The 17483-nt window shown below is 39.7% G+C and overlaps 2 protein-coding genes across 6 annotated transcripts in view; both read right to left on the bottom strand.

Annotated features, from left to right (window-relative positions):
- LOC133559608 (echinoderm microtubule-associated protein-like 6) overlaps positions 1-10169 on the bottom strand; it is a 59354-nt gene extending 49185 nt beyond the window's left edge. For both annotated transcript variants that reach the window (XM_061911515.1, XM_061911516.1), the window contains exons 1-6: positions 9708-10169; positions 7626-7846; positions 4367-4526; positions 3885-3983; positions 3708-3776; positions 2134-2319 (exon numbers count right to left, since the gene is read on the bottom strand). In XM_061911515.1, coding sequence (XP_061767499.1) covers positions 2134-2319; positions 3708-3776; positions 3885-3983; positions 4367-4526; positions 7626-7822 — 711 coding nt within the window. In that variant the 5' untranslated portion in view covers positions 7823-7846; positions 9708-10169. The remainder of the gene's footprint in view (positions 1-2133; positions 2320-3707; positions 3777-3884; positions 3984-4366; positions 4527-7625; positions 7847-9707) is intronic.
- Positions 10170-10907: 738 nt separating this feature from the next.
- The window catches only part of sptbn1 (spectrin, beta, non-erythrocytic 1), a 124128-nt gene continuing 117552 nt past the window's right edge, over positions 10908-17483 (bottom strand). For all 4 annotated transcript variants that reach the window (XM_061911511.1, XM_061911508.1, XM_061911507.1 and 1 more), the window contains 2 exons: positions 15153-15195; positions 10908-12713 (listed from right to left, as the gene is read on the bottom strand). In XM_061911511.1, coding sequence (XP_061767495.1) covers positions 12492-12713; positions 15153-15195 — 265 coding nt within the window. In that variant the 3' untranslated portion in view covers positions 10908-12491. The remainder of the gene's footprint in view (positions 12714-15152; positions 15196-17483) is intronic.

Genomic DNA, 17483 nt, shown 5'->3' with positions numbered 1-17483 from the left:
TCCCTCCGGGTACTCCGGCTTCCTCCCACTTCCAAAGACATGCACCTGGGGATAGGTTGATTGGCAACACTAAATTGGCCTTAGTGTGTGAATGTGAGTGTGAATGTTGTCTGTCTATCTGTGTTGGCCCTGTGATGAGGTGGCGACTTGTCCAGGGTGTACCCTGCCTTCCGCCCGATTGTAGCTGAGATAGGCGCCAGCGCCCCCCGCGACCCCAAAAAGGGAATAAGCGGTAGAAATGGATGGATAGATAGTCTCATAATAATGACAATGATGAGGTCACATTATAGTCTCATAATAATGAGAACAATAATAAATTGACATGATAGTCTCGTAATGAGAAAAATAATGAGGTGGGGTGATAGTCTCATGACAATGACAATGATGAGGTGACATGATAGTCTCATAATTATGACAGTAATGAGGTGACATGATAGTCTCGTAATAATGAGAAAAATAATGAGGTGGGGTGATAGTCTCATGACAATGACAATGATGAGGTGACATGATCGTCTCATAATTATGACAGTAATGAGGTGACATGATAGTCTCATAATAATGAGAACAATAATAAAGAGACATGATAGTCTCATAATAATGACAATGATGAGGTCAAATTATAGTCTCATAGTAATGAGAACAATAATAAATTTACATGATAGTCTCATAATAATGACAATGATGAGGTCAAATTATAATCTCATAGTAATGAGAACAATAATAAATTTACATGATAGTCTCATAATAATGACAATGATGAGGTCACATTTTAGTCTCATAATAATGAGAACAATAATAAATTGACATGATAGTCTTGTAATAATGAGAACAATAATAAAGTGACATGATAGTCTCATAATAATGACAATGATGAGGTCAAATTATAGTCTCATAGTAATGAGAACAATAATAAATTTACATGATAGTCTCATAATAATGACAATGATGAGGTCACATTATAGTCTCATAATAATGAGAACAATAATAAGGTGACATGATAGTCTCATAATAATGACAATGATGCGGTCACATTATAGTCTCATAATAATGAGAACAATAATAAGGTGACATGATAGTCTCATAATAATGACAATGATGAGGTCACATTATAGTCTCATAATAATGAGAACAATAATAAATTGACATGATAGTCTTGTAATAATGAGAACAATAATGAGGTGGCGTGATAGTCTCATAACAATGGCAATGATGAGGTGACATGATAGTCTCATAATTATGACAGTAATGAGGTGACATGATAGTCTCATAATAATGAGAACAATAAGAAAGAGACATGATAGTCTCATAATAATGACAATGATGAGGTCAAATTATAGTCTCATAGTAATGAGAACAATAATAAATTTACATGATAGTCTCATAATAATGACAATGATGAGGTCACATTATAGTCTCATAATAATGAGAACAATAATAAGGTGACATGATAGTCTCATAATAATGACAATGATGCGGTCACATTATAGTCTCATAATAATGAGAACAATAATAAGGTGACATGATAGTCTCATAATAATGACAATGATGAGGTCACATTATAGTCTCATAATAATGAGAACAATAATAAATTGACATGATAGTCTTGTAATAATGAGAACAATAATGAGGTGGCGTGATAGTCTCATAACAATGGCAATGATGAGGTGACATGATAGTCTCATAATTATGACAATAATGAGGTGACATGATAGTCTCATAATAATGAGAACAATAATAAGGTGACATGATAGTCTCATAATAATGACAATGATGAGGTCACATTATAGTCTCATAATATTGAGAACAATAAGGTGACATGGTAGTCTCTTAATAATGAGAACAATATTGACGTGGCATGATAGTCTCATAATAATGAGAAGAATAATGAGGTGACATGATAGTCTCTTAATAATGAAACCAATATTGATGTGGCATGATAGTCTCATAATAATGAGAAGAATAATGAGTTGTGATGATATTCTGATAATAAGGGGAAGAATAATGAGGTGACATAATAGTCTCATAATAATGAGAAAAATAATGAGGAGACATGGATGTACACACACACACACACACACACACATGAAGTGAGGGCGTGGCCCCTCCTCCCCCCGCAGAGTGCGCCCGACTGACCCCGTGGGCGGCCTGCAGGGTCCTGGTGAGTCTGGCACACTTCCACACGTACACGTCTCCATTGAGCGCTCCAGAGAAGGTGATGTCGTCTTTGGCCCAGCTCACACACAACATGGTCTGCAGGTCCCCCGTCTTCCCGAATATCCCCCGCTTGGAACTCAGAGCGTTCCCGCACAGAGACCAGAACTGCAGAACACACGCGGAGTCTTGCTCTCAACCTGTCCCTTGTGTGTTTGTGTATTTGTGTGTGTGTGTGTCCCTGTGTGTGTGTGAGTGTACCTGTGTACGTGTGTGTCCCCGTGTGTGTGTGTACCTGTGTGTATGTATCCACATGTGTGTGTCTGTGTGTGAGTGTGTCCAGGTGTGTGTGCGTGTACCTGTGTGTGTGTGTGTGTCCAGGTGTGTCTGTGTGTGTGTGTGTCTGCGTGTGTCCCTGTGTGTGTCCGTGTGTGTGTGTTTGCATGTCCATGGGTGTGTGTTTGCATGTCTGTGTGTGTGTCCATGTGTGTGAGTGTGTATGTGTGTCTGTGTGCCTGTGTGTGTGTGTGTGTGTCCGTGTGTGTGTGTCTGTATGTGTGTTTGTCCCTGTGTGTGTGCGTGTCCGTGTGTGTGTGTGTTTGTGTGTGTCTGTGTGTGTGTCCCCTTGTGTGTGTCTGTGTGTGTGTGTGTGTCCGTGTGTGTCCCTGTATGTATGTGTGTCCGTGTGTGTGTGTGTGTTTGTGTGCGAGTGTGTATGTGTGTCTGTGTCCCTGTGTGTGTGTGTGTGTCCGTGTGTGTGTCTGTGTGTGTCCCTGTGTGTGTGTCTGTGTGTGTGTGTGTCCCTGTATGTGTGTGTGTCCGTGTGTGTGTGTGTTTTTGAGTGTCGCCGTGTGTGTGTCTGTGTGTGAGTGTGTCCAAGTGTGTGTGTGTGTCTGTGTGTGTCTGTGTGTCCCTTTGTGTGTGTCCCTGTATCTGTGTCCCTGTGTGTGTGCGTCCGTGTGTGTCCCTTTGTGTGTGTGTGTGTGTGTCTGTGTGTGTACCCGTGTGTGTCCCTGTGTGTGCGTGTGCCTGTGTGTGTGTCCGTGTGTGTCCTTGTGTCCTTGTGTGTGTGTCCCTGTGAGTGTGCGTCCGTGTGTGTCCCCGTGTGTGTCCGTGTGTGTGTGTTTGTGTGTCCCCATGTGTGTGAATGTGTGCAGGTGTGTGTGTGTGTCTGTGTGTGTCCCTGTATGTGTGTCACTGTGTGTGTGCGTGCGTGTGTGACCCTTTGGGTGTGTATCCCTGTGTGTCCCTGTGTGTGTGCGTGTGTGCATCCGTGTGTGTCCCTTTGTGTGTGTGTCTGTGTGTGTATCCCTGTATGTGTGTCCGTGTGTGTCCCTGTGTGCGTGTGTCCGTGTGTGTCCCTGTGTGTGTGTGTGTGTCTGTGTGTGTCATCCGTGTGTGTCCCTGTGTGTGTGTGTGTGTGCATCCGTGTGTGTCCCTTTGTGTGTGTGTCTGTGTGTGTATATCCCTGTATGTGTGTCCGTGTGTGTCCCTGTGTGTGTGTGTGTGTCTGTGTGTGTCATCCGTGTGTGTCCCTGTGTGTGTATGTGTGTTACCTTAATGTGCTTCACTCCACAGCTCACCAGACGGTTTGTTTGAAAAGGATCCCAGCACACGTCAAATATCTGAACGACACACAACCGATATTTACTGCATGTTTCACACACACACACACACACACACACACACACACACACACACACACACACACACACACACACACACACACTAACCCTGTCAGAGTGTCCTGAGGCGCTGGCCAGGATCTTCCCTCTCCTCCAGTCCCAAACACAAACGGTGTTCTTGGCGTCCAGACCCACTGAAGCTAACCTCTGCCCACAAATCACATTACGACTACTTGTTACACAACACAATATAACACAAACTTGACACACACATTATCATCCACAGTGTTATCTCACGTCACGTTAATGGTCATACACGGCGTATACTGTACGTGTGTGTTCTTATATTTCTACCCTTCTTGAGACTCCAACAAGGAAAAGTAGCTTCCATATGAGGAGGTGTGGACAAGTTAGGACCTAAATCATGGTCCCAATGCGGAAAACCATTGCATCAAATGGAGAATGTCTCATTTGCACCCCTGGTGGTGAAATCTATCCAAATGACGGATTTTTCAAATTGGTCGGTCAACATATGAAATAACAAGTGTGTGTAGAGATGGGAAGAATGAGGAAAAGTGAGTGAGTCTCACCTGTCCGTCGGCACTGAAGGTGAGACAGGCGATGCCGTGTGTGTGTCCGTCACGCAGCAGAGAGACGGTGTGCAGGCTGAAGGTGTCCCACACACACACGTAGGGCTCCTTGCCCACCTGCCCCGTGGCCACCAGGGTGCGCTCTGGATGCAAGGCCAGGCTGAGTGGGCAAACACCGCACGTTAGTGATGTCATCGGGTCACATGACCCTGAACACATGAGACATACTTTATGAACTAGGAGGGATGGCAGGAAATACCTGATGAATGAGACATGAGGTGTTCAATGAGACATGAGACGTTATTCTGTATTCTATGTGTGAGACATGAGGAATGATAAATACCACATGAGCTATTTGATGAGACATGAAACAAGGTGTTCAAGGAAATATGAGGATGACATATTTGATGAGTAAAACATGACGTATTTAATGAGACATAAGGAATGAAGTGATATTCCCTTCGTGAGACGTGTTATTTAATGAGCTATGATATATTACATGTGATATTCTATGTATAAGACATGAGGAGTGACATGCCTATTGATCAATGAGACATGAGGAGTGACATGATAATTGATCAATGAGACATGAGGAGTGACATGATAATTGATCAATGAGACATGAGGAGTGATATGATAATTGATCAATGAGACATGAGGTGTGACGTGATAATTGATCAATGAGACATGAGGAGTGACATGATAATGAGGAGTGGCATGATAATTTGATATGTGAGACATAAGGAGTGACATGGTAATTGATAACGAGACATGAGGAGTGACATGATAATTGATCAATGAGACATGAGGAGTGACATGCTTATTGATCAATGAGACATGAGGAGTTACATGCTTATTGATCAATGAGACATGAGGAGTGACATGATAATTGATCAATGAGACATGAGGAGTGACATGATAATTGATCAATGAGACATGAGGAGTGACATGCTTATTGATCAATGAGACATGAGGAGTGACATGATAATTGATCAATGAGACATGAGGAGTGACATGATAATTGATCAATGAGACATGAGGAGTGACATGATAATTAATCAATGAGACATGAGGAGTGACATGATAATTGATCAATGAGACATGAGGAGTGACATGATAATTGATCAATGAGACATGAGGAGTGATATGATAATTGATCAATGAGACATGAGGTGTGACGTGATAATTGATCAATGAGACATGAGGAGTGACATGATAATGAGGAGTGGCATGATAATTTGATATGTGAGACATAAGGAGTGACATGGTAATTGATAACGAGACATGAGGAGTGACATGATAATTGATCAATGAGACATGAGGAGTGACATGCTTATTGATCAATGAGACATGAGGAGTGACATGATAATTGATCAATGAGACATGAGGAGTTACATGCTTATTGATCAATGAGACATGAGGAGTGACATGATAATTGATCAATGAGACATGAGGAGTGACATGATAATTGATCAATGAGACATGAGGAGTGACATGCTTATTGATCAATGAGACATGAGGAGTGACATGATAATTGATCAATGAGACATGAGGAGTGACATGATAATTGATCAATGAGACATGAGGAGTGACATGATAATGAGTGGCATGATAATTTGATATGTGAGACATAAGGAGTGACATGGTAATTGATAACGAGACATGAGGAGTGACATGATAATTGATTAATGAGACACGAGAAATGGCATGATAATTGATAATGAGACGTGAGAAGTGACATGATAATTTATCAATGAGACATGAATACTGACATGATAATTGATAATGAGGAGTGACATGTAATTGATAAATGACACTTGAGGAGTGACTTGATAATTGATTATTGAGACATGAGAAGTGGCAGGATAATTGATAATGAGACATGAGAAGTGACATGATAATTGATCAATGTGACATGAGGAGTGACATGATAATTGATAATGAGGAGTGACATAAAATTGATAAATGACACTTGAGGAGTTACTTGATAATTGATTATTGAGACATGAGAAGTGGCAAGATAATTTATAATGAGACATGAGAAGTGACATGATAATTGATCTATGAGACATGAGGAGTGACATGATAATTGGTCAATGAGATATGAGGAGTGACAAGATAATTGATGCAGGAGACATGAGGAGTGACATGACAATTGATCAATGACACATGAGGAGTGACATGATAATTGATATATAAGACATTAGGAGTGACATGATAACTGGTCAATGAGGAATGAGTGACATGATAATGAGGATTGACATGATAATTGATAATGAGACATGAGAAGTGGCATGATGATTGATAATGAGACATGAGGAGTGACATAATAATTGATGCAGGAGACATGAGGAGTGACATGACAATTGATCAATGACAAACGAGGAGTGACATAATAATTGATATATGAGACATGAGTGACATGATAACTGATCAATGAGACATGAGTGACATGATAATGAAGAGGGACATGATAATTGATCACTGAGACATGAGGAGTGACGTAATAATTGATAAATGAGACATGAGGAGTGACATGATAATTGATAATGAGACATGAGGAGTGACATGATAGTTGATAATTGAGACTTGAGGAGTGACATGAAAATTGATTAATGACACATGAGGAGTGACATGATAATTGATAATGAGACATGAGGAGTAACATGATAATTGATCGATGAGACATGAGGAGTGACATGATAATTGGTCAATGAGACATGATAATTGATGCAGGAGAAATGAGGAGTGACATGACAACTGATTAATGACACATGAGGAGTGACATGATAATTGATATATGAGACATGAGGAGTGACATGATAACTGATAAATGAGACATGAGTGACATGATAATGAAGAGTGACATGATAATTGATCAATGAGACATGAGGAGTGATGTAATAATTGATCAATGACACATGAGGAGTGACATGATAATTGATTCTGAGATATGAGGAGTGACATGATAATTGCAAAATGAGACTTGAGGAGTGACATGATAATTGATCAATGACACATGAGAAGTGGCATGATAATTGATAATGAGACATGAGGAGTGACATGATAATTGCTAAATGAGACTTGAGGAGTGACGTGATAATTGATTAATGAGACATCAGAAGTGGCATGATAATTAATCAATGAGACATGAGGATTGACATATTTTATAAATAGGAAAAAGAACAACATATTTTATGAGACCTGAGAGTTGAGGCTGTCATGAGTGTGATGAGACAAGCTGACTGGCTGTCCTTACCTGATGATGTCATCATTGTGTCCCAGGTAGAACCTCTGGCTGTGTTCCCGTGTGTTGTAGACCACGCCCACTCCGGCCACAAAGTAGACCACCTCCTTCCCGGCGGTGTAGTACACGTTGTTGCGACACTGGTGTCCTCGGTAGCCGTAGATCCATTCCAGTCTGAGCCGGCCTGTGGGGGCGCTGCGCTCCGACATGATGTCTCCTTTGCTGCGGGTCCACTTGAGGACGCCGGACAAAAGAGAAAAAGGCGACGTAACGTAATGTTCACTGTGCGTTAGCGTCATGTCGCAGACAACGTTAGCTTGTTCAAAACGTTACTTAGTGAAAGTCACGTGGCTCAACACGTTTCATGTTGAGTGTAACGTTTTATATGATGTTGCTGTATCAACGTCAAACAGTTCTTATGTTACATTCAATATTTGTTACGCTCTTGATTTCTTATGATACTGTGTTACATTCTATATTTTTATGTTACGATTTAAATTTGTTACGCTACTGTGTTACGTTCTCTATTTCATACGCTCTACATTTGTTATGTTACCATGTTCCATTTTATATTATTACACTTTACATTTGTTATGTTACTGTTACATTTTTCATTTTTTATGCTCTATATTTTTTATGTTACTGTGTTACATTTTTTATTCGTTATGCTCTCTATTCGTTGTTACTGTTAGATTCTATATTTGTTACGCGCTATTTGCCGCGTTACTGTGCTACATTGTATATTTCTTACACTCTACATTTGTTATGTTACTGTGTTACATTCTATATTTGTTATGTTACTGTGTTACATTCTATATTTTTATGCTCTATTTTTGTTCTGTTACTGTGTTACTTTTTATACTTGTTGTGGTAAATATTTGTTATGTTACTGTGTTACATTCTATATTTGTTACGCTCTATATTTTTGATGTTACTGTGTTACATTCTATATTTGTTGTGCTCTATATTTGTTACGTTACTGTCTTTCATTCTAAATTTGTCACACTCTATATTTGTTATGTTACTGTTTACATTCTATATTTGTTACGTTCTATATTTGTTATGTCACTGTGTCACATTTTATATTGTTACACACTATACTTATTACGTTACATTCTATATTTGTTACACTCTACATTTGTTATTACTGTGTAACATTTTCTGTGTTATGCTATTGTGTTACATTTTTTATTTGTACGGTCTATATTTGTTACGTTACTGTGTTACATGCTATATTTGTTACGCTCCATAATTATGTTACTGTGGTACAATTTATATTTGTTATGTTCTATATTTTTTTTACATTTGTTACCCTCTATATATGCTACGCTCTATATTTGTTATGTTACTGTGTTACATTTTATATTTGTTAAAATAATTTGTTACATTCCATATTTGTCATGCTCTGTATTTGTTACTTTACCGTGTTACATTGTACATTTGCTATGCTCTACATTTGTTACGTTACTGTGTCACATTTTATATTGTTACGCTCTATTATGCTACGTGACTTTGTTAGATTCTAGGTTTGTTACGCTCTATATTTGTTATGTTTCTGTGTTACATTCTATATTTGTTACACTCTTATCATGTTACAGTGTTGTGTGTTATGTTACTATATTTGTCAAGTTACTGTGTTACACTCTACATTTGTTAAATTAGTATTACATTCTATATTTGTATGCTACTGTGTTACATTCTATATTATTAGGTTACACTATATTTGTCATGTGACAGTGTTACACTCTTTATTTGTTACGTTACGGTTACATTTTATATTTGTTACGTTGCTATGTTATATTATTTTGTTTCATGTTATGTTCTCATTTGTTGTTGCATTCCATATTGATGTTTTATACAATATGTGTTGTTATATTCTATATTTGTTTTGTTACCAAGTCAATTTAGAATTGTTTTATGTTAGATTCTATACTTACGGTATACGTGATTATACGCGTTATGTCACATCCTAAATTTAGGTTACATTGTACACTTATGTAACTTCCTCTACGTTACATGGTCTACCTGTCAGCATGCATGATGGAGTTGCATGATCTTCTTCAGTGGTCAAAAGAGAAGGTGAACTCTTCTTACGTGGAGTCTAGATGTCCTCCATGGCGTCCCAGAGAGTCTCAGACAGCGAGGAGAACTTTTGACGATTTAATTCTTCTTCTTCTCCCGATGGAAGATTTACAGTCCGACTCAATCCCGGCCAGCAGCCCGCCTCCTCTCCATCCTCCCCCTCAGTCCCACCGCCATCAACTCTGAGGGAAGAACAAGTCATCGACCGTCGATCGATTACAATCGATTATTCAATCCTCATATTCCGGCGCTAAAGAGGAACACGGACGTTTAATCCCCGTCCAGTTTTAGATGTGCGTCCGGAGGAGACACGGAAGCGTCAAAGCACTCCGGAGGAAGATGACACGCAGGAAGGAAACGAGGAGGAAAAGAGCGTCCTCCTGTAAATGATTGACGGATAATTATAATATGCGATATTAATAGTAATAATTGACAGATGACCATTGACCACCGCCTCTCATCACTGATGTGAGGGCTCACTCGCATCCAGGAAACACCAAAGGGCGGGTGCGCAGTGTAGTTTCACAATAAAACCTTCTGGTACTCGTAGTGACATTGCTTTCATTCATTTCAGGCACTAAGATAATACAACATTTGATAACGTCATTCATATCTGCTTTAACGACATTATTAACTCCAGAAAAGCTGTATTTAGCCTGTCACGCTCACGCCTTTTGGAAGTTAAAGGTATTATTTTGAAGGCTGAAAAGTAACACTTCCTGTCTAAATGAGGCGTGATTTCTCGCCTCGCAAGTATACCTGCAAAGCATTGTGGGACTTGTAGTATTATTTACTCGTTTTTTCTCAACAATAAGCAGACGTCACAACAAACAAAACGAAAAAAAAAACTACAAATCCCAGCAAGGAAACGTTGAGATGACGTAATTTAATGCATATATATATATATATATATGAAAAAAAATCTTCAGTAAAGTTAAAAAAACGTACGAAAAATCATCTGGCTTTGAATCGTTCATTCACCATTACATTTTTTAAACATTTTAATATATATATATATATATATATATTTAGTGGCTAATGTAATGGTCATATTGGAATAAATATTTTCATTTTTGATTCCGACAATACATTCAGCAATATCTTGAGGGTGACATCATCACTTAGACTTAGACAACTTTAATTCGTCTACGTTTTTTTAAACTTTTTTTTTAACATCACATGCTCAAAAACAAACACAAAAGGAGGTCAGGATTGTTTTAAAAGCATTTTAATGGCTTTTTTTGCACGAATGTAACAGACAGAGAGGAGGGGGGAGGGGAGGAGGAAAGGGGGAGGAGTCTACAGGTGCACGTCCAATCAGCAGTGACCCTCGCGTCCCCGTCACACCCACCCCGCCCCGCCCACGTCGTGGCTTTATTGATTGTGTGGTTACTATGGTAACAGTGAGAGAGCGCACTACGCTTTGCAAAACGTCGGAGAAAAAGAAAAAAAAGAAAAAAAGGAGAACGTGTGGAGTGGAAAACAAACGCGCCCAAACAAAGGCTCGCTCTCATTGGCTGTTGAGTTTCCATGCGGAGGAGCTGGGCGTGGTCACCTGTCAGGACGAACACACCAAGCTACAAAAGCAACCCACGAGCAAGCGAGCGCCGTCACGTCCGAGAAAGTGTTCTAGAACCTTCTAGCGCGTGAGTGACGAGAAGAAAAGAGGCTGGCGTACATTTGGAAGACGTCTTGTCTCCGCCAAGCAGTTAGTAGCACTAAGAACACGTGAGATTATTTCTTATACACAACTTTACATACGCCTCTCAGCTCGCCGTCGCCCCCTAGCGCCGCCAAACAGGAAGTAGGCGTCCACTTCCTCCAAGACGCGCGGAGGGAGGCGACCAATCCGAAGGCAGCGTTGGACCAGAAGCCGAGGAAGAGGCGGGGAAAAAGGAAAGGCGGGAAAAAAACACGACTCTAAGAGACGCTAAGAGAGGAGAGCCTTCAACGTGCACGCCAGACTGGACCTGGTCTACACCGGGACTGGAACTCTGAGCTGAACTGGGCCGTCACTAGGCACAGAGTGGAGACCTATGGCTTGAGCTGGCATGCTGGGACAAGGAAAGACTGGGAGGGACTAGGAGAGACCAGGAAAGACTGGGAGGGACCGGGAGGGACCAGGGTGGATTGGGAGGGACTAGGGTGGATGGGAGGGACCAGGAAAGACTTGGTGGGACACGGACGGACTGTGAGGGACCAGGAGGGACTAGGAAGGATCAGGAAAGACTGGGAAGGACCGGGATGGACTAGGAGAGACCAGGAAAGACTGGGAGGGACCAGGGTGTACTGGGAGGGACCAGGAAGGACTGGGAGGGACCAGGATGGACTAGGGGGGACCAGGATGGACTAGGGGGGACCAGGAAGGACTGGGACGGACCAGGATGGACTAGGGGGGACCAAAAAAGACTCGGAGGGATCAGGAGGAACAAGTAGGGGCACAGATAGACAATGGGGGACCGGGAAAGACTAGGAGGGACCAGGAGTGGCTGGGAGGGACCGGGATGGACTGGGAGGGGTTAGGAGGGACAAGTAGGGGTACGCAGGGACAATGGGGGACCAGGACAGACTCGAAGGGACCAGGATGGACTAAGGGGGACTAGGAAAGCGTCCAGATAGTTGCAGGTTGTAAAGTGAATATTGTTGAACTTTAATGGAGTGAAGTGTTTAGTTGCTATGGTAACAGCCCTCATGCAACATGTGGTCATGACGAGGGACGTAGCCAATCAGCACCAAGGGAAGAGGAGGAGGACAGGAAGTAGGATAGGAGGGAGAACAGGAAGTAGGGAGGAGCGTTTATTTCTTCTTGCTGAACAAACTGAAGCGTTTCTCTTTGTCTTTCTCTCGCTTGCCGGGGCTCGACTCGGCCGGTGGCGCCGCGGTCGCCGTGGTGACCGAGGCCGGCAGCGTCTGAGCGCGTGCGGAAGGTGCCGGCGTGCTATGGCTGCTGGGCGTCACCTCCGTTTTCTCGCCCAAGATGGCCGCCGAAATAATGGAGATCCACGAGTTCATTTCCTCCTGCAGGACCAGCACACACGTCTTAAAGGACATCCTCACCTAGAACATTCTCTGCTCACCTAGAACATTCTCTGTCCACTTAGAACCTTCTCTGCTCACCTAGAACCTTCTCTGCTCACTTAAAACCTCTCCGCTCGTGTAGAACCTTCTCTGCTTACTAAGAGCCTTCTCTGCTCACTTAGAACCTTCTCCTCATACTTAGAACCTTCTCTGCTTACTTAGAACCTTCTCTGCTTACTTAGAACCTTCTCCGCTTACTTAGAACCTTCCCTGCTCACCTAGAACCTTCTCTGCTTACTTAGAGCCTTCTCTGCTCACTTAGAACATTGTTTATCTAGAACCTTCACTGCTCACTTATACATTATTTTTATCTAGTACCTTCTCTGGTCATTTAGAACCTTACCTGCTCACCTATAACCTTCTCTGCTCACCTACAACCTTCTCTGATGACTTAGAACATTGTTTATCTCGAACCTTCTCTGCTCACTGAGACATTATTTTTTATCTAGAACCTTCTCTGCTCACTTAGACCCTTCCCTGCTCACCTAGAACATTCCCTGCTCACCTAGAACCTTCCCTGCTCACTTAGACATTATTTTTTTTAATCTAGAACCTTCTTTGCTTACTTAGAACCTTCCCTGCTCACCTACAACCCTCTCTGCCCACCTACAACCTTCCCTGCTCACCTAGACATTGTTTATCTAGAACCTTTTCTGCTCACCTAAACCATAATTTTTTATCTTGAACCATCTCTTCTCATCTAGACCTTCTTTGTTCACCTAGAACATTACGTTTATCTACAACGTTCTATGCTCATCTTCAACGTTCCGTTTCTCTAGAACCTTTTCTGCTGAACTAGAACCTTCTCTCCTCACTTAGAACCTTCCCTGCTCACCTACAACCTTCCCTGCTCACCTAGAGCCTTCTCTGCTCACAGACAACCTCATCTGCTAACTTAGAACATTGTTCATCTAGAACCTTCTCTGCTCACCTCGACATTATTTTTTAACTAGAACCTTCTCTGCTTACTTAGAACATTGTTTATCTAGAACCTTCTCGGCTCACCTAGACATTATGTTTAACTAGAACTTTCCATGCTTACTTAGAACATTGTTTATCTAGAACCTTCTCTGCTCACCTAGACATGTTTAACTAGAACCTTCTCTGCTTACTTAGAACATTGTTTATCTAGAACCTTCTCTGCTCACCTAGATATTATGTTTACCTAGAACCTTCTCTGCTCACCGAAAACCTTCTCTGCTCACTTAGAACCTTCTCTGCTCACCTCGACATTATGTTTAACTAGAACTTTCTCTGCTTACTTAGAACATTGTTTATTTAGAACCTTCTCTGCTCACCTAGACATTTTTAACTAGAACCTTCTCTGCTTACTTAGAACACTGTTTATCTAGGACCTTCTCTGCTCACCTAGATATTATGTTTATCTAGAACCTTCTCTGCTCACCGAAAACCTTCTCTGCTCACCGGGAACCTTCTCTGCTCACTTAGAACATTCTCTGCCTACTTAGAACCTTCTCTGCTCACCGAGAACCTTCTCTGCTCCCTGAGAACATTCTCTGCTCACTTAGAAACTTCTCTGCTCACTTAGAACATTGTTTATCTAGAACCTTCTCTGCTCACCTAGACATTATTTTTTAACTAGAACCTTCTCTGCGTACCTAGACATTATTTTTTAACTAGAACCTTCTCTGCGTACTTGGAACATTGTTTATCTAGACCTTCTCTGCTCACCTAGAACATTCTCTGCTCACCTAGACATTGTTTATCTAGTACCTTTTCTGCTCACTTAGAACCTTCTCTGCTCACCTAGAACATTATTTTTTACCTTGAACCTTCTCTTTTCATCTAGACCTTCTCTACTCACCGAGAACATTATGTTTATCTACAACGTTCCGTTTCTCTAGAACCTTTTCTGCTAAACTAGAATGGTATGTTTATCTAGAACCCTCTCTGCTCACCTAGAACGTTATGTTTATCTAGAACCCTCTCTGCTCACTTAGTACATTATGTTTATCTAGAACTTTTGGTTTCTCTAGAACCTTCTCTGCTCACCTAGAACGTTCTGTTTGTCCAGACAATTTTCTGTTCAACCAGGATGCTATGTTTATCTAGGGCGAGCATGTTTTCTGCTTACCTAGAATGTTCTGTTTATATAGAACAAGATTGTTCTATGCCCTACAAGAACCTTTTCTGCTCACCTAGTATTTTGTCTAGAACATTCTCTGTTCATCTAGTTATGTTACCTAGAAGGAGCACGTTTTCTGCTCACCTAGTATTGTCTGTGTTTATCTAGAACTCCGTTCTGTGCCTAACTAGAACCTTCTGTGCGTGTAATGTTGCTGCCAGGCCATTAGTTGGCGGTCTGAAGACATGAGACATGAGACATAAGACATGAGACATAAGGTGAACGTCACTTACGTCATCTTTGGCTTGGAAGAGATACTCGTTACCGTCAGTGATTCTGTGGACAACAAACACCTCATGACTCCTGCATTCATTCATTCTCATATGTTCATTTACTCATTCTCATGCATTCACATATGCATTCTCATATGTTCACTTTTTCATTCTTATATATTCATTCTCATACATCCACATATTAATTTTCATACAGTATGTTCATTTATTCATTCTCATGCATTCACATATTCATTCTCATACGTTCACATATCATTCTAATAATTGTATTTTCATGTGTTTATTTACTCTTTCTCATATGTTAATTTATTCATTCTCATATGTTAATTTATTCATTCTCATACTCTCATTCTCATCCGTTCACATATCCATTCTAATAATTGTATTTTCATGTTTTTATTTATTAATTCTCCTATGTTCATTTATTCATTCTCATACTTTTATCCTCATATGTTCATTAATTCATTTTGGTGCATTCATTTTCAGATGTTCATTTTTTGATTCTCATTTTTATTTAGTCATTCTCATATGTTCATGTATTAATTTTCATACTTTTTATTCTCATATGTCCAATTCATTCTCATGCATTCATTTTCAGATGTTAATTTTTTGATTCTCATTTTTTACATAGTCATTCACACATGTTCATGTATTCATTCTCATACTTGTATTCTCATATGTCCATTTATTCTTTCTCATGCATTCATTCTCAGATGTTCAATTGTTGATTCTCGTACATTCATTCCCAGATGTTCATTCATACATTCTCATACATTCATTTTTTAAGTCTCATTTATTCATTCTCAAGCATCCATTTCCAAACATTCACTTTTACATTCTCTTCATTCTTTCCGTAGGTTTATTTATTCATTCTCATACATTCAATCTCAAGCATTTATTTATTCTCATGCATTTATTTCCATATATTTACTTATTTATTCCAGTTCATTCTTTTCTATACATTCATTTATTCATTCTCATACATTTATTCAATCTCAAAAATTCATTTATTTGCATTTATTCATTCTCATGCATTCCTTTATAAATGTGCATTTACTCATTCAATTATTCATCCTCTTGTATTCCTTCTTATGTTTAGTTTTTCCATTTTTATACATTCATTCAATCTGATACATTAATTTGATCTCATGCATTCATACTTGTACTGCATTAATTCTCATACATTCTTTAATTATTCTGCACTTATTCTCATACATGTATTAATTTCACACATTTGTTTATTCATTCTCATGCAATCATTTTTGTGTTCATTTTTGATCATACATTCATTGTCGTACATTTATTTTCATGCAATCTTTCTCATACAATCCTTCTCATGTGTTCATTTAGTATTGCTCAGATTCATTGCCATACATTCATTCACATGCAATAATTTGGAGATGTTCATTTACACATTTTCATGCATTCATTCTAATTCCTTAATTCTCATGGATTCGTTCTCATTTGTTGATCGAGTTATTCTCTTACATCATCATACAACCATTCATTCTAATGTGTTCATTTTTGGGCCTTCATTTGCTTGCATTATTTCATTGAGTCTGATACATGCTGTAATTCTCATGCCATCATTCATTCTCGTACATTTATTTGCATGCATTCATTCTCATGTGTTTATTTCATTCATGCATTCATTCTGATACATGCGCACATTCTCATGCTATCATTCATTCATTGTCTTCATTTAGTCACATGTATTCATTCTCATGTTTCTTAAAGCTTGTCCATGCATTCTTTCATTCATGCATGTATTCGTTCTCATGCTATCATTCATTCACACATTTATCCGCATGCATTTATTCTCATGAGTTTTTTTCATTCATGCATTCATTGTCATGCTAGCATTCATTAATTTGCATACATTTATCAGCATGAATTCATTCTCATATGTTTATTGCATTCATTCTCATGCATTATTTCATTCATGCACTGATTCTGATACATGCTATCATTCATTCATTGTCTTCATTTATTCACATGTATTCATTCTCATGTTTCTTAAAGCTTGTCCATGCATTCTTTCATTCATGCATGCATGCATTCGTTCTCATGCTATCATTCATTCACACTATTATCTGCAAGCATTCATTCTCCTGAGTTTATTTAATTCATGCATTCATTGTCATGCATTGGTTCTGGTACATGCAGTCATTCTCATGCTACCATTCATTCATTCTCTTCATTTATTCTCAGCTTGCCCATGCATTTTTTTCATTCATGCATTCGTTCTCATGCTCTCATTCATTCATACATTCATTCTCCTGTGTTTATTAAAGGTCGTGCATGCATTCATTCTGAAACATGCACTCTTTC

This window comes from Nerophis ophidion, linkage group LG09, assembly GCF_033978795.1.
Source record: "Nerophis ophidion isolate RoL-2023_Sa linkage group LG09, RoL_Noph_v1.0, whole genome shotgun sequence".
Classification (NCBI taxonomy): Eukaryota; Metazoa; Chordata; class Actinopteri; order Syngnathiformes; family Syngnathidae; genus Nerophis; species Nerophis ophidion.
The sequence above is the reverse complement of the archived record's forward strand: the minus strand, read 5'-3'. Positions and strand labels throughout refer to the sequence as shown.